This window comes from Lycorma delicatula, chromosome 9 (assembly GCF_047948215.1).
Source record: "Lycorma delicatula isolate Av1 chromosome 9, ASM4794821v1, whole genome shotgun sequence".
Classification (NCBI taxonomy): Eukaryota; Metazoa; Arthropoda; class Insecta; order Hemiptera; family Fulgoridae; genus Lycorma; species Lycorma delicatula.
The window spans coordinates 42769838-42792598 of NC_134463.1; the positions used below are offsets into that span (position 1 = coordinate 42769838).

Consider the following 22761-nt stretch of genomic DNA (forward strand, 5'->3'; position numbering starts at 1 on the left):
TTATGAAGCTTTTACAATATTTCATGGCACCTCTGTGAAGAGGCCATGGCTCCCAGGACGCTGCGGCACACAGTTTGGGAATCATTGCTTTAATCAATGAAGGTTCAGATTATTAAAAATAAATTGAAAAAATGAAGTAATTTATTTCAATTTCAGAATAATTTAATGAAATTTCCAGAAGTGATTTTTTAACAAATTTTTGAAGTTTGGAATTGTTAGAAATTATTACTTCATGATTGTTTATACTGATAAAAATCTCTCACTGATCTCAATCATGGAGTATTATTATCACAGCCTTTGTCTTAAAGGACCTGGCTTGAATTCAGGTATTATTTTTCATACATTGCAGAATTTCCAAACCATATTTCCTGACACAAGCTTTGAGTTTTAATGGTGAATTAATTATTCATAAATTAAACATTTTTTGAACATAAAATTCTTTTTAAGATGGTTGCCTGGAATAAAAATTAAATAAGGCTTTGAAATTTTGAAGAAACATTTTATAAACATTACTTTGATTTTTATTAAATAATTTTTGGATGATCAGATTGGACTGTAGGAATGAAGCAATGTTAAAACAGGGAACTGGTCCACAAATACTACTGTGTGATTGTGCATAATTTTTTAAACTCCCATCAGTTAAAGATTTATAATAATATAACGCATGCAATTGCCTTTCATACTTACTGAACTATTTAACCACATTTTTTCTATTTTTTATTTTGAAACAGTCTAGTAGGAATCATGCCAATATCATTTCTTTTTCCCCTCTTCTTCTTTTCCATATTTCTTTCATTTAGTAAGACGGCACTTATTTTTTTCTTTCGTCCATTTTGTTTTGATACTATTTCGTCTTTCAACCACAAGAACATTTGCATTATAAATTATTTCTCTAAATTTCATTCAATTCAAGCAGTTAGTTGTACTCTTTTATACTTAGGTTTTGAAATTCCTCTCTCAGCTGCTTTTTTAGTTTTCAAAGTTTGTAAAAAAAATTTTTTTATTTAAATTTCTTTTATCCCATTTGATGACATGTCCAAGAATTTTAATCTTCTTTTTCTAATTGGATTTCTAAATCTTCAGTTTTACAAATTTCCTTATTTGATTTTAATCTCTACTATCTGCTGTTTCTGAGATTGTAGATTCTCAGGACTTCTCTTTCAATTTTGAGGAAATTTTCTAAGCCACTCAGAGTTGCTGTTTCAATTCTGTATAAGATCACTGGCCTACAGTAGTATATAAGATCTAGTTATAATATTGTAATGCCTCAGTTTTGTGTTTATAGAAAGATTGTTTTTGTTATAAATTTCTTTGGTTTATTTCCATACTGCTTTAATAAAACATTGATTTCAAAAACTGTTTTGACCCATTTTTATTAATTATTTCTTCTAAATATTTAAAATAGGTTGTGACATTTAGTTTTCCATTCTTCAATAATCTATTGATTTTTGGGTTAATCTTTGAGATTTGTTATATTTCTGTTGTTGAGAAGGAAATCTGCAAGTCTGCTTTGTCTCCAGTTTCTCTTAGGTTGTTAATCTGGTAAACTGCATGTTATTCTGATTTTGCAAGGTTCTAGATAATCTACAAAAGCAAGGCAGCTGATTTTTTGATTTTAGTTGCTATTTTAATGAGATTGTTATTCTTTTTCCAGGCTTTCATGATTTTGCCTAATCCTTGGTTGAATAAGAGATTGTTAATCATAGTTTATTCAGTTTAAAAATATATTATTTGTCTCTTAAGTAGTATTTTTCAAAATGTTAGAAAGAAGATATTTTTTAATCTGCTTAAAATATTGTTATAATTATTTACAATGTGCATTATATCATCAACTTCAAAGTAAAAATTTTGTTCATTTGTTCTCTAAATTGGTTATATAAATTTTATGTTCATTATAAAATATAGCAGGAATTATTCAAATTCTGTAAAAAGTCTTAAAACCATTCCTTTAGTTTGGTAGTCCATATCCTTAGTGACATCACTGTGGATTTTTCACTAACTAGATTTAAAAATAGGAAAGAAAAGAATACGTGACTCTGCTGTAGTTTTTAGTTTGTTAGGAATGGTACATAGAGTGATATTAAAAATATCACTTATGTATAAGCTATTTAATTATAGCAACTTGAAAGCAACTGAGTTTGATTTTATCACATCAGGATTAGACAGTTTTCAGAATTTTTATTTTAAAGATTTGGGAAGTATGAGTGTTATTAGCTGCTTAATAGTGTTTTTAATTTGAAGTAAATTCTAAATTTCAGGAAACAGAAACAAAAGAAAATCTACAGATATGTAAAACTACAGTTTTAGAATTGACAGCTGTTGATAAAGAACAATTTATTGATAGAGAAAGAATACTTGATAAAGAAAAAATAATTGATCTTGAAAAAAAAGTCTCTGAAATTGAAGTAAGTTTAATAATATTCTCTTAGTTTGTGGTACTTTAATTTCTTAATATATTAAGAGACTAACAAAAGAAGTCGCTGTTAAGTTAACCATGTAAATAACTGTTACGTTCACATCAAAGAATCATGCTGTTTTCTTTGCACATTCTCAACGTGAACAAATTTTGAAGTTTTAAAAATTATCCAAAGAAACTATTTTATTCATTTTCTTAAAAGTATTTTTAATGATAATTAATCTTTCTCTTGGAGAAGAAAGAAAATAAATTTCTTGTAATACCAATTTCAAACTTTAATATATCAGTTTATAAACTTTCTATGAGTGAATGTATAATGTTGATGATGTTGAGATTGATAGAACTCTCTAATTATCTGATATTAAATTAGGTAGATGCATTCTGTGTTGTTCAGTATTTAATGTTGTATTCAATGTAAGTATTTTATAACAAAATTTAGAAGATATAATAAATATTTTTGTTTAAAATATGTTATATTAATATAACATTATGTAATATCATGTTGAACATGTTAGGAAGTGTTTTCTACATAGTCCTTATAAATCTGTTTGGAAGGCCAGCCATGAACTAGCAATGCCACTGTGGAATGTTTAAAGGAAATACTTACATATACTTCCATACCGTTTACAGCTGTTTCAGGCTTTGAAGCCTACAGACTACTATGTGCATGCCAATTACACAATCAAAATGTTACTGCAATGAAAATGTTACTGCAAGAAAGTTGTTCTTGATCTTATTGTAGTTAGTAATGAATGAATGTTTCATGTTGAAATGTTAATACACATAATGTCCATACCAGAAAATCCCTGCAAATTTTATAATGTAAAAGAGATTCCCCTAAATTAGATATTTTCTATGCAACATCTCGAAGGTAAATTTACAGGCTATTATTTTATGCTGGTGCAAGTTTATAGGGTATTCTTTTATGTTGATGCAAGCTTAACAGGAGTCACTTATTTGGAAATGCTGCATAAATTGCTTTTTGCTCAACTGCAAGATGAACCAGAAAATTTTTTTTTGTAAAAAGACAGTGTCTCCTCACCAGCATAATTCTGTACAGGATCGAATGACTTTTGAATGACTTTTCCCCAATTCCTGGATCGGCGACATGGACCCAAACACAATGTTTGTTTGTAGTGGCCTCCAAAGTCATCCAATCTGACCGCATGTGATTTCTTTCCTTTAGAATTTTAAAAAGGATTTTGTGTATGCAATTCCACTTCATATTGATCTACTTGAACTGAGGCACAGGATTGAAGCAGTTGTTGCTTCCATTACTCCAGACATACCAGTTAAAGTATGGGACACAAATTCTCTTATCTATTGGATGTGTGTTGCGTGGTGATAGATTCTTACTTAAAATGAAGACTTTTAAGAAGAAATTGTAAGAGTTACTTTATAATTTTATTTGTGATCCATTACATCCATTACTACAGGTTAAAGTTGAGATATTGAATATCTTTAACATCTCGATATATATAAATATGAAATAGTTAAAAGTAATTAAAGTGATTTATCTACCTTACCAGTAATTAAGTGTTAAGTGCTTGAGATCTTTCAGTTTTTTCAAACCAATATCAGGAGTTAAAATATTATAAAGTCAGCAGTTAAAATAATTAAGTTAAAAGGTAAAATATGTATACAGTTATGACAGTTGCATGTTAACAGTATACTGAAGAGAATATAAAGATACTCTAGTGGATTGAAATCTAATTAAAAGAAAAACCATGTTATCAAAAATGATATTTTAATTGTTATGATTATTATTTCTTTGTTTGTATTTAGTACTTATTTAAAGAAGATATGTTTCTTTAAAAAAATTCTGTTCATTAATTAGATTTTTTTGGTTACTATATATGTGGAATTTCTCTAAATTGTGTATTAAAATAATTGTAAGAAATATTTCAAATTTTTATAAATGTATTTGGATTTAACTATAATTCTATATATTCTGTAAGTATATTTATGTTATATATAAGTATATATATTCGGGTTTATATAAACCCGAAAATTCTACTCTTGATAAAAATACTTTAGATAATAGTCATACTTTACATAATTGCTTTACTTAAAATTATTTTTATTTGATTTTAATTTTTTATTTCAATTTGATTTTTATGCCTTGACGTCATATTTTTACTTACATGTAAAAATTTGTACAATTTAATTTTTAATGTTAATTTTAATCAGTTTTTCATTTTAAATTTTGTTTTAATTTTTAATTTAACTGAATAAATGTTTAAAACAAAAAGATTAAAGGTTTTAAATTTTGAATAAAGTAAATAAATGCATGATGTTATGTTTTACAAAGTGCATAATGTAATTTGAGATGAATATATAATGCAGCTGATGATGTGAGTAATTCACGAAAGTGCTTTTTCATATATAGTAGAAAAAGGTAGGTAAGTCATCCTAGTTTATTTATTTTGTACTTTGGTTGATCTAATAAAATAAATTTGTACAGTACAGAGGAGTATAATTCTTAATTATACTTAAAAAAAAAAATAAGTAAAATTTAAAAAAAATATATATATATATTATATATGGATGTTTGTTTGATTATTTCTTAGAAAGAAAATAGTGTTCTGAAAGAACAACTAGAAGAAGTAACAAATAAAAAATTAGAAATGGACTCTGTGCAAGAAGTATTAAAAAACGAAGTTCTTCACTTGAAGGATAAGTAAGATTTATGTACATTCTATTCTTTTGTTTGTTATAGATTTTAACTATATACCTGTATTATATAAAAAAAATATGTAAAGAGTCATTCATAAACAACATTCAGCAAAAACTAATGAAGATATAAATTGATGAAAATTTGTATATTTATTCTTATGGAGTATGTGCATACTAAGACATTTTTCTGAAGTTCTGAGTTTAAATGGCTAAAAGGCAGTCACAATGAATACTGTTTTTTCTTGAAATTAAATGTTTTTAGATTTTCAGAAATTTGACCTTGAAAGGGGTGAAAAAAAGTAAAATTTTTTCACAATGATTGAACATTTTCCTTATTTACAACTATAGTAAAAAAAGATATTCATTAGGTTTTTACTTGCAAATAAATATCCAAAATATTCCGATAAATATTGGAAAACCATTTTTGCTTTTTTTAGAATTTCAATTTTTTAAGGGGTGCGATGGTGTACATTGCAGTGGCTCAACCAACACAGCCATTGCCACTGTTACTGTATGTGTGATGCAACTGGCTACACAAGCCTCTGGGTTACTTGACTATAAAACAAAATTAAAAAAATGGACTGTGACAGGAAAGACAAGTAACCATATAACGTGGATGAAGCTGTGATGGGGTGATGCTAGTGTATATATATATATATATGAGTGGGTAAGTCAATAAGTCAAACCACATTTCTAAGAAGCTTGTATGATGGGGGCTTGTGTGGTGAGGAAAGTAGGCAGTGAAGTGATTTTCATGTTCTACACACCTGGAAGTTTAGTAACCATGCAGCATTGGATCGGAGAATGAAGTTTCACTATTAGTTTATTTAAAAAATTGTTGAAGTTACATACGTGCACAATGAGAATTCTACCTACATTTTCATTTTCCACCTTCTACTTTTGTCCCACATAAGAAAGCCATTTCTGTTTGGGAACTTAAAAATAACTGGTCAAACAAGTAGAAGAGGTGGTACTGCAAGAACTAGTATGACTGCTGAGAATATGGAAGTAGTACAAGTAACAATTACAAGAAGCACTTTAAGATCTGCCAAGTACCACAAACAGTAACGAGAATTTTGCAAACAGTAAGGAGAATAGTCAGTTCTTTGAACCCCAGAGACTATCCTATCCATGTTGGTTTTGTGGGCACACGTTACAGCTGCTCGAAGATAACCCAAGCTCATTGATAATCTATGGATGAGCAATGAAACTCATTTCTTCCTCAATGGATATGTTAATAAATGCAGTTAGGCCACTGTCATCCCTCAACTTCATGAACAGCCTCTCCATTCGGCCAAAGTTACAATCTGGTGTGCGATCTCTTTGAATGGAATAATTGGTGGTATTTTTTCGTGGATGATGATGGCCATGCAGTTACATTAACATCAGTGCACTATGTTCAAATGCTGGAAACCTTCCTTGTTCCAAACTTCAGTGATTTCCTGTGAATGAGAACACTATTTTCAAAAAGATGAAGCAACTGACTAGTTGCTTCATCTTTAGTCTTTGTCTCTAGTTGTCACACAGACAGGGTGACAACGAACCTTCTGAAAAATCTTTTCCTGAATCACCTCATCAGTAGAAATGAAATGTTCAGCGGCCAGACCAGAGATCTTGTGATTTCTTTCTATTGGGATATCTGAAGTTGAATATTTTTGAGACTCATCCAACAACAACACAGGACTTAAAAGTGTGGATTAAAGAAGAAGTTCATGCTATAACACCGCCAGTATTACGATATGTTAGTGAGAATCTCTGTATGAGACTCAGATAATGTGTACAAAATGATGTTCACCATCTTCCAGTAGTGTTTAATACCAATAAAAAGTGAGGTTTGATTGCCACCAAAAATACAGATTAACAAAGTTTAATGAATTAAACTATTTTTGGATTAGCAGGTATACCACGATGATATTCAGATTATCCAGACACCTGTATACCATGAAATTCAGTTTCATCCATGGATCAATTATCTCAATAGTCAGAATTATAATATTCATTTTTTTTTTGTTTTATACGAGTATGCAAAAAAAGTCAAAGTAAAATTTTAAAGATTTAAGTTTTTAACAAGAAAAAAATCACATTTATCAGTTTGATGTTATGTCTTTAGTTAATTTAATTTTGTGGTCATCTACTTTGTTTTTTCTTCAGTCATTTGACTGGTTTGATGCAGCTCTCCAAGATTCCCTATCTAGTGCTAGTCGTTTCATTTCGGTATACCCCCTACATCCTACATCCCTAACAATTTGTTTTACATATTCCAAACGTGGCCTGCCTACACAATTTTTTCCTTCTACCTGTCCTTCCAATATTAAAGCGACTATTCCAGGATGCCTTAGTATGTGGCCTATAAGTTTGTCTCTTCTTTTAAGTATATTTTTCCAAATGCTTCTTTCTTCATCTATTTGCCGCAATACCTCTTCATTTGTCACTTTAAACATCCATCTGATTTTTAACATTCTCCTATAGCACCACATTTCAAAGCTTCTAATCTTTTCTTCTCAGATACTCCGATTGTCCAAGTTTCACTTCCATATAAAGCTACACTCCAAACATAGACTTTCAAAAATATTTTCCTGACATTTAAATTAATTTTTGATGTAAACAAATTGTATTTCTGTTCGAAGGCTCGTTTCGCTTGTGCTATTCAGCATTTTATATCACTCCTGCTTCGTCCATCTTTAGTCAAATAACAACTACTTCCCAAATAACAAAACTCTTCTACCACCATAATCTTTTCTCCTCCAATTTTCACATTCAGTGGTCCATCTTTATTATTTCTAATACATTTCATTACTTTTGTTTTGTTCTTGTTTATTTTCATGTGATAGTTCATGCATAGGACTTCATCTATGCCATTCGTTGTTTCTTCTAAATCCTTTTTACTCTCAGCTAGAATTACTATATCATCTACGTAGCATCTTTATCTTTTCACCTTGTACTGTTACTCCGAATCTAAATTGTTCTTTAACATCATTAACTGCTAGTTCCATGTAAAGATTAAAAAGTAACGGAGATAGGGAACATCCTTGTTGGACTTCCTTTCTTATTACGGGTTCTTTCTTATGTTCAATTATTACTGTTGCTGTTTGGTTCCTGTACATGTTAGCAATTGTTCTTCTATCTCTGTATTTGAACCCTAATTTTTTTAAAATGCTGAACATTTTATTCCAGTCTACGTTATCGAATGCCTTTTCTAGGTCTATAAACGCCTAGTATGTTGGTTTGTTTTTCTTTAATCTTCCTTCTACTATTAATCTGAGGCCTAAAATTGCTTCCCTTGTCCCTATACTTTTCATGAAACCAAATTGGTCTTCTCCTAACACTTCTTCCACTCTCCTCTCAATTCTTCTGTATAGAATTCTAGTTAAGATTTTTGACGCATGACTAGTTGAACTAATTGTTCTGTATTCACATTTATCTGCTTCTGCTTTCTTTGGTATCATGACTATAACACTTTTTTTGAAGTCTGATGGAACTTCCCCTTTTTCATAAATATTACACACCAGTTTGTATAGTCTATCAATCGTTTCCTCACCTGCACTGCGCATTAATTCTACAGGTATTCCGTCTATTCCAGGAGCCTTTCTGGCATTTAAATCTTTTAATGCTCTCTTAAATTAAGATCTCAGTATTGTTTCTCCCATTTCATCCTCTTCAACTTCCTCTATAACACCATTTTCTAATTCATTTCCTCCGTATAACTCAATATATTCCACCCACCTATCGACTTTACCTTTCGTATTATAAATCGGTGTACATCTTTGTTTAACATATTATTAGATTTTAATATCTGTACCACATAATTTTTCTTAACTGTCTGCTCCGTCTATTTTACCAATATTCATTTCTCTTTCCACTTCTGAACACTTTTCTTTAATCCACTCTTCTTTCGCTAGTTTGCACTTCCTGTTTATAGTATTTCTTAATTGTCAATAGTTCCTTTTACTTAATTCATCACTAGCATTCTTATATTTTCATGTTCATCCATCAGCTGCAATATATCGTCTGGAACCCAAGGTTTTCTACCAGTTCTCTTTGTTCCGCCTAAGTTCGCTTCTGCTGATTTAAGAATTTCCTTTTTAACATTCTCCCATTCCTCTTCTACATTTTCTTCCTTATCTTTTTTACTCAGACCTCTTGCGATGTCCTCCTCAAAAATCTTCTTTATCTCCTCTTCCTCAAGCTTCTCTAGATTCCACCGATTCATCTGACACCTTTTCTTCAGGTTTTTAAACCCCAATCTATATTTCATTATCACCAAATTATGGTCGCTATCAATGTCTGCTCCAGGGTAAGTTTTGCAGTCAACGAGTTGATTTCTAAATCATTGCTTAACCATGATATAACCTATCTGATATCTTGCAGTATCGCCTGGCTTTTTCCAAATGTATATTCTTCTATTATGATTTTTAAATTGGGTGTTGGCAATTACTAAATTATACTTCGTACAAAACTCCTGTACCCTCTTTCATTTCATTTGTCCTGCCCGTATTCACCCATTATATTTCCTTCCTTGCCTTTTCCAATGCTTGCATTCCAATCTCCAACTATTATTAAATTTTCATCTCCTTTTACGTGTTTAATTGCTTCATCAATCTCTTCGTATACACACTCTCCTCATCATCATTATAGACGTTAACAATAGTTGTCGGTTTAGGTTTTGATTTTATTCTTATTACAATGATTCTATCGCTATGCGTTTTGAAATACTCTACTCTCTTCCCTATCTTCTTGTTCATTATGAAACCTACTCCTGCCTTCCCATTATTTGAAGCTGAGTTAATTATTCTAAAATCACCTGACCAAAAGTCCCTCTCCTCTTCGCACCGAACCTCACTAATTCCTACTACATCCACATTTATCCTATCCATTTCCCTTTTTAAATTTTCTAGCCTACCAACCTTTTTTAAACTTCTAACATTCCACACTCCGACTCGTAGAATGTTATTTTTTAATTTTCTGGTCATCTACAATGATAGATATTTCTTGCCCTGTTAACAGTTGTTATTGTCGTTTGCTTTCTTTTGGTGTAACAAAAACTAATGACTGAAGAAATACTTGTTTGAAATTATTATTATTCTTGCTTGATGATATGAAAAAAGTAAGGCACACAAATACAGTGTGAAAAGATAACATAATGAATACTCGGTATGTGAATGTCCTATGATTTGGTTCCATCAATCCAAGAGATCATAAGGTTTAAACATTTTAACAAATTAGGATGAATATGCCTGTTTTGTCAATTTTTGAAAAACATTTGCACAAGTTATGTCATAAAAATTGGAACAGGTTCTTAAAATTAAGCCATCTGGATGGTAAAGACATAAGAATTACTAACTTGCATTTGAATCAAAAAGTCGATGTCAGTCAAAAGAGACTCAACAGAAAAGAAATATTCATGAAGGGATTCAAAACGTGTATTTTGTTACACAAATCAACATTTATAGGACACTATTTGTCAAGAAGCTGTCAGAAGACAAAGGTAGGTGATATGGTTGTTCAAGGAAAAACAATTAGATATAGTGTGTAGATGACAGTGTCATATTAGTAGGATTCTATGTGCATTTTCTACTAGAATATTTAAATGTTCTTTCTTCACGGTGGCATATATGATTGTAAAGTAAAGTTTATTTTAAATGTTTTTGACCAAATTCATGTCAATAATATTGTAAACTCTGGGATAAATCTGAATATTGGAAGTTTACCATTTCAGAAAGTAATATCTCATAAACGTATAGGAATTTGCCTGAATTGATCAAAATGAAACAAATTATTTCTAACCTTGATTTCATTATTTCAGATAATATTGTATATTCTATTTTTACCCTCTTGTATTGTTGAAGCATTGACTTAAGAGAAAAAAGTAAAATGGATAGCTTCTGAAAATATCAAAATATAGAAAATAGAAAATTCAGGATGTACTTGCACTAATTTGGGGAGAAAAGTATTCACTGTTGAAAAATATTATGAAAGGAGGAAAGATAAAGGACAAACATAATGTTTGACTTAGTTTTTACTGCAGCTCATATGAATTATTTATATTTAAAAAAGGTGAAAATTATTGTGATAACATCCAGTTTTTAATGGAATAGGGATATTAAAAAAATCAATTCATGAGTAATTGTAAATGTGGTCCAAATGAATTTTTTCATTCTTTCAGATTATAAGGCATTGAAATAAATATTATATATTTTAAATGGCAGTTTATGATATAATGAATTGATTATTTAACATAAATAATTTTTTTTTCAGATTGACTTTGATTGAAAAAATTAAAAGTGCTCTTGAGGAAGAGCACAAAGAATTTGTTAATAATACTTTAACAGTATTGTCAGCACATGTAAATAGTGCTATTAAAAAAAATGAACAGTTTGCTGAAACATTACAATTAGTAAGTAGAAAAAAAAGTTAATGATAGTTTATTGATAAATTTTATTGTAGTTTTGTTATCTTAGCAAGGCTAAGACTGAATATATTAGCGCCTCCAAAAAGCCATCTCCACTGATGCAGTCCTTTTTTCATTTGAAATGATAAACTCCAATCTTTTGAACCATCTGTGGTATATTACTCCCTGTAAGTGTGTAAACAATTAAAATTATATTTTTCCCCAAGAAGAGATGCAATATTTTGGAATAACTATCTTCCATCTCAAATTTTATATTACATTAAACAATCAAGTTAAAAACAAGCCTGATGTGATGATTTAATAATTTAAACTGAGTGAAAATCCAGACTAAATGACTACAGACTAAATTTGTTTACAGCCAGGCAGAAGGAAATAAATTCCTAGTATCACTGTTAGAGAAGTGCCAGCCAGTTGGAGATGAACTGCCAAAAATTATTGTTTTGCTTTAATATTGAACTGTAAATGGAGATGCAATAGAACTCTGGGTTTGTTTATTATTAGAAATGAGAAATAATGAAAATAAATAAGGAATTGGATGCATTTTACATACCCAGATGAATTGACAACATGAACTGAAATTCTTCTATTAGTTTTGTACATCTATATATCCCCATTTGAAAATTTACATGCTCAACTGAAAGACATTCAGAAACAGCTTGAAAATTATATACTAAAACACACACTTGAAACACTCCTTCAAGTTTGATTTGCTGGCTGTCTGTTAAAATTGGGACGCACAAAGGAACTTGCACAGAAAATTTAGGCTACTTGAAAAGAATGTCTCTTTCTATATAATTGTTTTCTGTTTAGTTCTTGTAATTAGTGATTTAATTATGAATATTGTGTAGCAATTAAAATTATGTAATAAAAGAGATTATTTAAAAATTTGACTAGGTAAATTATTTTATAGAATAACACTTTATTCTGTGAAATAATAGACTTTTACTATAAGGTATATATACATTTATTTTGTTGCTAACGTCTTTAAAAATGTTTTGTAGGAATTAAATGAAGAAATATTAGAATTGAAGAAATCTCATTCAGAAGTTGTTTTAGGTTACAAAAACAATATCAGTGATCTAAAAAAAGATATAGCTAAGAAAAATAAAGAGGTATGTGTGTGTGTGTGTGTGGGTGTGGGTATGGGTGTGTGTGTGTGGGTGTGGGTGTGGGTGTGTGTGTGTGTGTGTGTGTGTGTATGTGTGTGTGTGACTATTAATGAGACTGGTCTCCAAAAGTGATTGGTGAAAAAATGAACTTCTGACTGAAGTGAATTGTAATTGGGATTGTAGTTGTAAGGCGTATAATTTCAGAAAAATTAACAATTTCATTTAGTTTTTGTTACATACTTTATTCTTAAGAAGATAGGTAATATTTATTGAAAAAATGTAACTTAAAAAATGTAATTTAGTGAAAAAATGAACTTCTGACTGAAGTGAATTGTAATTGGGATTGTAGTTGTAAGGCGTATAATTTCAGAAAAATTAACAATTTCATTTAGTTTTTGTTACATACTTTATTCTTAAGAAGATAGGTAATATTTATTATTTTATATTAATTTATTGTCATATTTATTGCAATCCATGAACCAACAATTTCTTTTTATGTAGTTTGTGGAGTAAGTTCATCATGATACATTTCTTATACTTATTTGTTAAATACTAGTATAATGAACATCTATATGAGTTATAGATATTTGTATTTACATGTGTAAATGCTGAGTATAATACAGCAAATTTAGTAAATATAGCACTCTTTCTGGTTATATCGTGGTTTCAGATATATTGCAGGTAAATTGGTTTCTGTTCATGAAAGACTACTTTTCCGAAAGAAAACTTTTTCTTTTTTACAAAATTTAATTTTACAAAGTTGCATGAGGATAATTTAGAACAGATATGATTCAAAACTCAGAGGATGAATGAATTAGAAATTTTGCCTGCCTAAGAGGAAAATAGGGACACAGAAGATGAAGAATTATTCAATGTCTAATTTTTTTCTAAAGATTAATAATTTTAATTGTTTAAAACTTGGCTTGGAGGAGACTCAGGTTTAATACAGATCTCTTGGCAGTACAGAGGAGTAAAATAAGGAAGTGTTTCTTTAATCTAAAAAGGACTTGAATAGAAACTACAATTAAGTGGTTCAAAGATTCAAAGGATTAATTCAGTGAAAATATTAATTCAATCGTAATCACTAAATTGATAAAAAAAATATTTTACAAAATAAATTATGTTAAAAGTGAACTCAGATCATTTTCAGGAAGTAGTGTTTCATAATGTTCCTTCAATTTAAATTTGTATTCAACTATTACAAAAAACTTATCAAATTTAAAATGTTTATTAAGCCAAAAGATACAAGCAAATGTATCTTTTGTCAACTTTGAGTATTTTGGGTAATTAAAGTGTATTTATTTTAAAAGTTTCTCATTCAGTCATTCATTATTCATGTGAATACAGGTGTATATGAATACTGGTGAATTAATCATATGTTTTACCTAACTGTGTTCTGATTAGATGATTTTTTTTTAAAGATTATCAGATCTCACAATTCAATATGTGTACTCGATTATCAAGAATTTTCACATATAAAAACATTTTCAGCATGTATTTTTTATTCAAATTATCAATGTAGAACAGTCCTTCTTGAAATTTAAAATGTATTAATCTATACTAGCTACAACTTATTAACTTCACATAATTTGCATTTATGTTTATGGTGAAAATAATAATTGGTAAAATTTTCTCAGTACATTTTATATGTGTATTTTTACAATTTTTTTGCTTTTTTATTTCAGGTTGAGCGCCTAGAAAAACAACTCCAAGAACATTGTGGTCGTATGAAAACAGAAGTAGAAAATATAAAACAAGAATTAGAAAATTCAAAAGAATTAAAAGCTAAAGTAAGTTTTTTTTATTATTTTAATAACAGTTATAAAATATGTTTTTACACTCCTGCAGGTGGTATATACCTTTTCAATCAATTAATAATTTATCCACCTTTAGTGACTTCAAAAAATACAAAGGTTTCTTCTACTTTTTATCAGTTCATAGCAACAGTTTATACATTATTTTATATTAGTGTTTCACAATGGTCAAAACTAATGGATATCTGTCTTTTCTATTATGTTACTGCCAGTATGATTATTACCTATTAAAAAAAACTATGGCTTAAATACTTTAATATAGAAAAAATTGTTATATTGTATTTATAGCCAAAGGTAGTGAAATTTGTGAGAAATATTAAGATAAAGGAACATATATACATCAGAAGTTATAAAATTTGACTATTTAAGAGAGTAATTACAAAGGATTGATTTAGTAATATAGAGATCAAAAGCAGTCTGGCATGGGTAAGGGCTTTTATGCAAAAAAGGCTGCTAGTATTAAATATGTTTCTAAGAGTTAGAACAATATTTTTAAAAATATTTGCCTGAAGTGGAGTTCTTTGTGGGAGCAAAATGTCGATGATAGGGAAAACAAAAAGAAAGAATAGAAACTTTTGAAATGTAGTGTTGGAGAAGATGTTGAACGTGAGTAAAAATTATTAAATAAAGAGGACTTTAGTCATCAAGGTAAGTAGAGAAATTTATTTCAAAATTTTATAAAAAAACAAACCAGGTTGGTGAGCCACATGTTAAAATATCTGGTTTAGTTAATTTGGTAATGAAGGATACAAAGAGGGTAGAGACTATAGAGGAAAACAATGGTTTGACTTTGTAAAATAAGTAATTGAGGCTGTAGGATATGGAATTACACTGAGGTGAACAGAGTAGAGAATAATATGAAATCAGTAATATAAAAAGAAAACATATTATGATAACAGCTGCAAATATAATATTTGCAGCTGTTGTCACACTTTTTTTGAGACTGGCATTGGTCTATTATAAAGTTTTTCTCTTGATATTCATTTTAAAAATTGTATTTTAAATTGTTTACGGGCAACTTTGGTTTATTATCCTTCAGTTGCCAGGTAAGCGATTCATTAGCTTTATTTGTCAAAAGGAGTAAACAAATGTGTTTTTATTATTATTAAAAGGCTCAGTTTTTTCCTACACATGATGAAGAGACCAAAGTTAGTTCACTACTAAGTCTTTGTGATCATTTTTCTTTTACTTACTAAAGGTTTGAGTAAAAAAGCTAAGTATATTAATCATTTTTTTATAGGTATTCTAATTTCTGTTTTAAAGTTTTAATATGTTTCTGTGTTACACTGATGTCCCAGTTTGAAAAAAAAAATTATAATCTCATTACATATGCTTAGTAAATTGCCAAAAAAATGGAATTGTAAAGAGTGGGTAGAGAAGTGCCCATTAAGAAAAAGTCTTAAGAATAAGAGAAGAGAATAATGTAATTTTATAGCGTTAATTTTGAAAATAAACTAACTTTTATAAAGTATTTCCGCTCATTTAATTTATTTTTGTAAATTTGTTACAGAATATTGCATATAAATCAAAAATTATGAAGCTTACATCAAAAATAATTAAGCTTATCGAACATAATAAAAAAATAGCCGACTGTTATGAACAGAAAATCAACGTTCTTAAAAAATCAAAGGATATGGAGGTAATTAAGTTTTAATAAACTTGTTTAAGCTTTCTCATTTCCTACCCAATTGGTGATTTTATTAGCCTCTTTGTTTGATTTATTTTATGAAATTTATTTTTAAATTACTAATATTTTAGTTTTCTTGGTTAATTAGATAAAAAATAACAAGATTCTTAAAGAAGTTTAAAAAGTACTAAATGATATAGAAATTTACTTATTGCTTAAAATAAAATTCAAACTAATGAAAAGATTTAATAATTGTACAGTCATCACTTTATATCGTGCAGACAGTTCTATTTTATTAGGTTTTAAATTACAAAAAAAAGAAAAATCTCTGAAAAGTGAGTCAGTCAATATCATTTTTTTAAATGAAGAAATAACATAATATAAATCTATATTAATACTAATGGTATACTGTAAATGTATTATACAAACTGAATGAAAAGTTATGCAAAAAAAAAACATGGAAACCAGTGAACGATAAAACTTCATTAGGTTTCAAGAAAGAGATAGATATTTAATAATTTCATAAATTACAGTAATTTTGTTATAATAAATGTTCAAAATGTTCTCCATTTCCAGCTGTGCAGGCATTAATATGTTTCTTTATGTTTAGAAGCCCTTTTTTTTTATAGTTGCAGTGGTGATATGAGAAATTTCAACTTTAGTGTTCTGTTTGAGTCAATCAAGTGTACAATGATTATTTCTAAACACTGTTTTAAATGATGCCAAAGAAAATAAATTGTAGAAAATAAATTGGGTGACCTAGGTGGCCATAAACTCGTGTAGCAGCAATTTTGTGTTATTCCCTATGTGAATTGCTGAGATGTTCTAATTGTGTGAATGGACTGCAGGAAATGATTCTCCTCAAAGAACTCAAGTAGCAGTAATCTTGTTATTCCCTTTGGGGAATACCTTTGTTTTTTGTGGATGCTGCAATTATTTTTATTACTAGAAATTTTTGACTTCTTCCAAAAATTGGCTGTCTCCTTGATTTCAGGTAACACTTAACAGTTTTCTCATCAGATCTTGGTTAAATCATTGAAGAAAACATTTATTTGTTGTCTTCATGATCTGCTGATTCTTGCTTGACTGAATTTTTCAGTGTTAACTGGAAAGATTGTCTCCTCAGAGGTCTAGCCATTTCAGTACTGACTGATGGTCTGAAATTCCTCATTTTCTGATTTACCTTACAATATCATCTGTTATTATTAACACACAGTTGTGATTTATCTTAAAAGATGTTAAAATTATAATACAGATTTAATAAAATTATTATATAATTTAATAGATTTTTAATTTTTATCAAGCAAATTATTATAGTAAATTTAATTATAATAAAAATTATATAAAGATTTAAAATTATCTTTAATTAAAAAATCATTCATTCTAATAATTCAGAATATTGAGATTTTCTCAAACATATATTAATAATATTTAATGATAATCTGTGACTTAAATCATGATCTGTTATGTCTAATTGTGTATCTATTTATATTCAACATCAGTGTAATAGTGTATGAAACATGAATTTCTCACATTCATTTTATGATTGATTGGTTATTGCTCATGTAATAAATAGATAATGCAATGGATATCGTGTATAATAATAATAATTTTGATTTGCTACTGATATTGATTTACTACTCAGTGGCAGGTTGAATTAATGGGGGTGCTGCCCCAGAAAATTTTTTTCTGGGTCTTTTCAAGGCCATGGTTAACATTTTCTGTAAAATAAAAGAACTGAAGAAAAAATGAAGAACCTTGCTTTCCACTATCTTCTGATCATTACTGAAAAAACAACTAAATCACTTTCATATTCCTTCCACCAACTAAACTAGAAAAGGAAACTAACAAGGAACGTTTGATACACACGCAAAGTAAAAAAAACTACCTTTCACCAGCACACTGGGGTTGGCACTGTGGGAATGATAGTGCGCTCTCTCTCTTGCACCCTTGCAGCTTCCCCATGTGCGCATGCACACAACAGTCAAACACCATGCTGCTGGAACTGTGAAGCGCATAGTTCCATACAAAGATTTTTGTATCTTTTTCATTAACTGAGGGATGGCTACTGACATTAAGCTTAAGGATTATATATTGTACAAGTTTAAAGAAAGAATTAAAAAAAGGACTCATTATATTCATGTTACTGATAATATAAAGTGGAAATAGGGAGTGCTGCAGTTCCATTGTGCCTATATGGGAGCCGTAAAAAAAAAGGCAAAAAGCGAAGAGTAAACAAATTTTTCACCAGATTAAGATGTTTTTAAATAATTTTCTCTTTTAAAAAAAATAAGAGGAATAAGCATTACTTAACAATTTTCTGAATAGTGAAAATATTTTGTTTAAATAATCTCATTAAAGTTGCATTTACTGCAGTAATACTATTTATCTAAATTTATCATTTAGTTTCAATAATTATTTATTTTTATAAATAAAGTAAGTAGTTATATACAAGTTATTAAACTGAAAATTACTCTTGATCTAATATTAAATTAGGCCAATTAATTGATTAATTTATTAAAATAGATAAGTAATTATTGCAGCTATGGGTACAGAAACTGAGTTTTGGCTCTTCTTTAACAAATGGTAAAAAGCAAGAATTAGAAAATATTGTTTCTACATTGGAAGAGAAGTTTCGAAAACAATTAACAAATGCCACACAGATAACACTACATAACATTGATCCAACTATTAAACGTCTTCAGGTAATTAAAAATGATTTTAATTATGAGTTTTATTAATTTAAATAAGCATAAAATTAAGATAATACAAATAACTTATAAATCACGACTACAGGTAAATCATTTATTCTATAACAGATATCTTGATCAGTTCCTTCTATGAATTTTCTTATTCATAATATTTGGCCCGAGGCCAACGGCCAAGCTTACAAGCTTGATAATTTTACAAATAAAATATAGCTGAGCAAAGGATATACAAGTAGAACATTGAAAAACTAATAAATAATCAAATGTATGAACGCCACACAAGAAAAACCTAAAATATAAGTCAAATCATCAAGCATGTAAAAAGAAATTAGTACCTAAAATTATGAGTTGATAAAGTTGTAATATAGCAGGGTTAAATATAAATAAGTCACTTTCTAATTAATCTCTTTCTTACTTAAAACTACATTCATTATATTAACTTCACATCATACTACTTATATTCCTTCTAATCATACACCTTACACAATTGCAAGCACATTCTCACTCACATACCCATGGAGATACACAAGTGATGTAAGAAAAGTTGAAATTAAAATATATATCATCTTAGGAAGTAAAGAATACCAAAGATGATTACTTTATCAAGATCTCATTGCGTTAAGATCATGCTAATAAAATCCCATTTGTCAATGTCATTTACGAGTATTTAATTTTTTATTTCCTCGTTCACTTTGAATGTAGAATAAAAAAATAAAATTGTGCTCTGTTAGCCCTCCTCTCCAGCGATTTATTGCAGATGACATCACATATTAACATGCATATTACAATACCCACTACATAATAACATAAATATTAACTCATATCCACTATTTTCCACAATTCTTTCTGATCCTCAGAATCCACTCAATTGATTGTATAAGTGAGACATAAATTTAATTTTTTTTTTTATTAATCGTAGTTATTATTATTATAAAAATATGCCATTTTTCATATAAATCTGTGTCTAGGGAGATGAGCATTTAAAATTTAATAAAAAATGGAAATCTTATTGTGTACAACCTCAATATATTGACTTCACTTTCCAAATAAACTGAACAATTTGGTGTACTATTCAGAAACTAAACAATCTGCTTCTAAAAAACTTTCCAGTTCATTACTCTCTAAATAACCTCTCTACACTTGGGCCCTATTAACAATTGTATACCGATTGCCACATTGAAAGCCACAATAGGTCCCTCATTATTTAATGTTAAATTTTATCTTGCACAAAATTTTACACCATATTTTGTAATTGTAACTATATCCCTAAATGTGTACATCAAATGAGACTGAGGGTGTGACGTTATACCTAAACATTTATTCACACTTGTTTCTCCCATAGTTTAATTTTTCCTTGTCTACCTTCTTTTCTAAAAATAATTATTCTTTACATAATCATATTAGTGATATTCAGTCTGCTGCAATAAGCTCATAAACTGTCGGTCATCCTTTATTACACCAATATTACTTGATAGTATCACTACATCATCAGCATACTAAAGGACATTTACCTTTAAATCTTCTCTTGTTAATCCATCTCCAGTCCACTCACATATGTCCTAGATAAACGATGAAAATTATAGCAGTGGCAGCAAACACCTTTGATTAAATTTTAAAATTGGGTTTATCATTTATACAGAGTTTGTGTTATCATACATTCCATTTCAAATTACAAACTTATTCAACACCGCTCTCGTCAAAAAGCTTAAAAAAAGTGCATCTCTGTCAATAATTAATTATGTCAATCACAAGCCTGAAATCTAAACTTAAAAGATTTTTTCACATTTAGTTTATAATTTTCAGTAAAAAAAAATTGTTTTTTTTTTTTTACAATTAGTTTATACCTTTGGTTACAACAATATTATCTACAGCCATATAACCCACACAGAATCCTGTTCAGTTTTCTTTATTTTTCCCTTTATTATACTTCCAACAAACGTTTAGCCAGAGTGTCCATAAAAAAAGTACTGTGGTAATTAGTTTCTTTCTTGCATAGGAAATTATGATCATTGTCATAAAGAATGATTGTACTTACTCATATTCAATTTTTAATAATTCCTTACATACTTCTGACAGTTTTTTTATGAAACCTGAGAATCTGACTTTCACAGGCATTTTATTGTCTCATAATTTTCTAAACCTAAATCTATTTCTTTCATTTCCTATACCTAAATTTATTTATTCTATTTCAGTATCTCTTCAGTGTAGTCATTAAATATGACTTGTATATGGCATACAAGGTTGGGTCCCAGCTCTAACCTCTCAGATATAGATATTGAAACCCAATTTTCTGGGTCTATGTTTGCATGCTACATAAACGTATGTCCTTCAAAATATCTAATTAATTACAAAAAAAATCCCCCTCACTTACTTTAAGAGATAGTGCAAATATGATTGTATGATTATGATTTTTTTTTAAATTATGATCCTTTGTAAAGTTTCTGATATATGCATTAAGTTGCTTGTTTGTGTTCATAAAGTAAAGCAAACAAGTTTTATAATTTTCAGAAAAGTAATTGATATTTAACCCTAACAGACGTACAAAAAGAGTTAGACATTATGATAGTTGATGAAATATGGGTTCACCATTGAATGCCAGAGACTAAACAATGGTTGTGAGCAGGTAAAAGTTCACCAAAGAAAGCAAAACGGTTTCATCTGCAGAAAAAGTGATGGCTATGGTTTTTTTATTCTCATGGTGAAATGCTCATAGACTACTTAGAAAAAGGCAGGACCATCACCAGGAAGAATTAAACTTCACTAGTGGACCGATTGAAGGGTACTGTTCAAGTTAGAGACAAACATCTACCCAAAAAAATTTCTCTTTCACCAAAATTATGCACTGGCACACTTATCTCAGGTTGTTGCTGCTGCAAAACTCCCATGACCTATGATTCACAAGTGCCGTACCTGGCAGATTTGGCTCCCAGCAATTAGTTCCTTTTCCCAGACATGAAAAAATGGCTTGCAGGTGAAAATTCATTTCAAATGAGATCAGAGCTGAGACAACCTTTTGCAAAGTGTATTATATTTAGGGTATTAAAAAGTTGGAAAGTCATTTATCTAAACGTATTGAATTGTAATGGTGGTTTATATTGAAAAATTCAAAAAAGCTTTCTGTTAAGCCAAGAACTTTCCAAATGGTTCATGTATTTTTAATATGCTTTGTTTACTTTTCTGTGTAAACAGAAAAGCAAATATTCAGGACTATACTTTTTCACAGTTGTCAAACCAAGTGCTGCTTCTTTTGACTAACACTAGCTGTTTTGTATACTAGATTTTTAAAAAACTGAACAATTAAACTTACTCTCCTCTTATCAACTACTCATTTAAAATTCTGTTTCAACTTGTCAGTGAACATCAGCTTTCATCAACTGCCTCCAAATTAATTTTGGCATGAGCTGCAGCAAATCATATTCTTTACATATATTGTTACAACCATACACTAAACCAACTAGAATTATCATATGATTGGAAAAGTGGTTCAATAAAACATTATCAGAAAAGTTGTAATTTAAACTTTTAAATTGTTAAACTTAAGACACTCCAGTGACATAGCTCAATAATAAGGACCCTAACTAATTTACAAATGTACATTCAGCTTTTGTGACTCCAGCTACCACTAAAAATGACAAAATTAAACATTTCATGTAAATCTTTCATCATTTTTCCTTTATTACTAAAAATTACATATTTAAAATTATGTTTATAAATATATTGAATACTCATATACATCTGATAGTAATTTGTGAAATTTACCACTCTTCCTTTCCAATCTCCAACAATTATCAAATTCTTTAACCTACTGCTAAAAGGCTAAAAAATAAATTCCATAAATGATTATAATTCCTCTAATACTGTTTTGTTACTCCCATTCAAATATACCAGAAGAACATAGAGTTTTCTTTAACACTGCAAACTTCTATTATTAAATTACCACCTAAATTTTTAACAGTAATATATTTAATAAATTTTGCTCTACTATTTAATAATAACCTTTTT

At 29.0% G+C, this 22761-nt stretch overlaps 1 protein-coding gene across 1 annotated transcript; it reads left to right on the forward strand.

Moving 5' to 3' along the window:
- The first annotated feature begins 6079 nt into the window (after nucleotides 1–6079).
- Nucleotides 6080–22014, forward strand: LOC142330645 (uncharacterized). Its single transcript, XM_075376090.1, has 6 exons — nucleotides 6080–6144; nucleotides 11348–11486; nucleotides 14296–14400; nucleotides 15935–16063; nucleotides 18595–18756; nucleotides 21949–22014. Exons 1-6 carry the CDS (start codon nucleotides 6080–6082, stop codon nucleotides 22012–22014), a joined length of 666 nt encoding a protein of 221 aa, XP_075232205.1.
- Nucleotides 22015–22761: the final 747 nt, after the last annotated feature.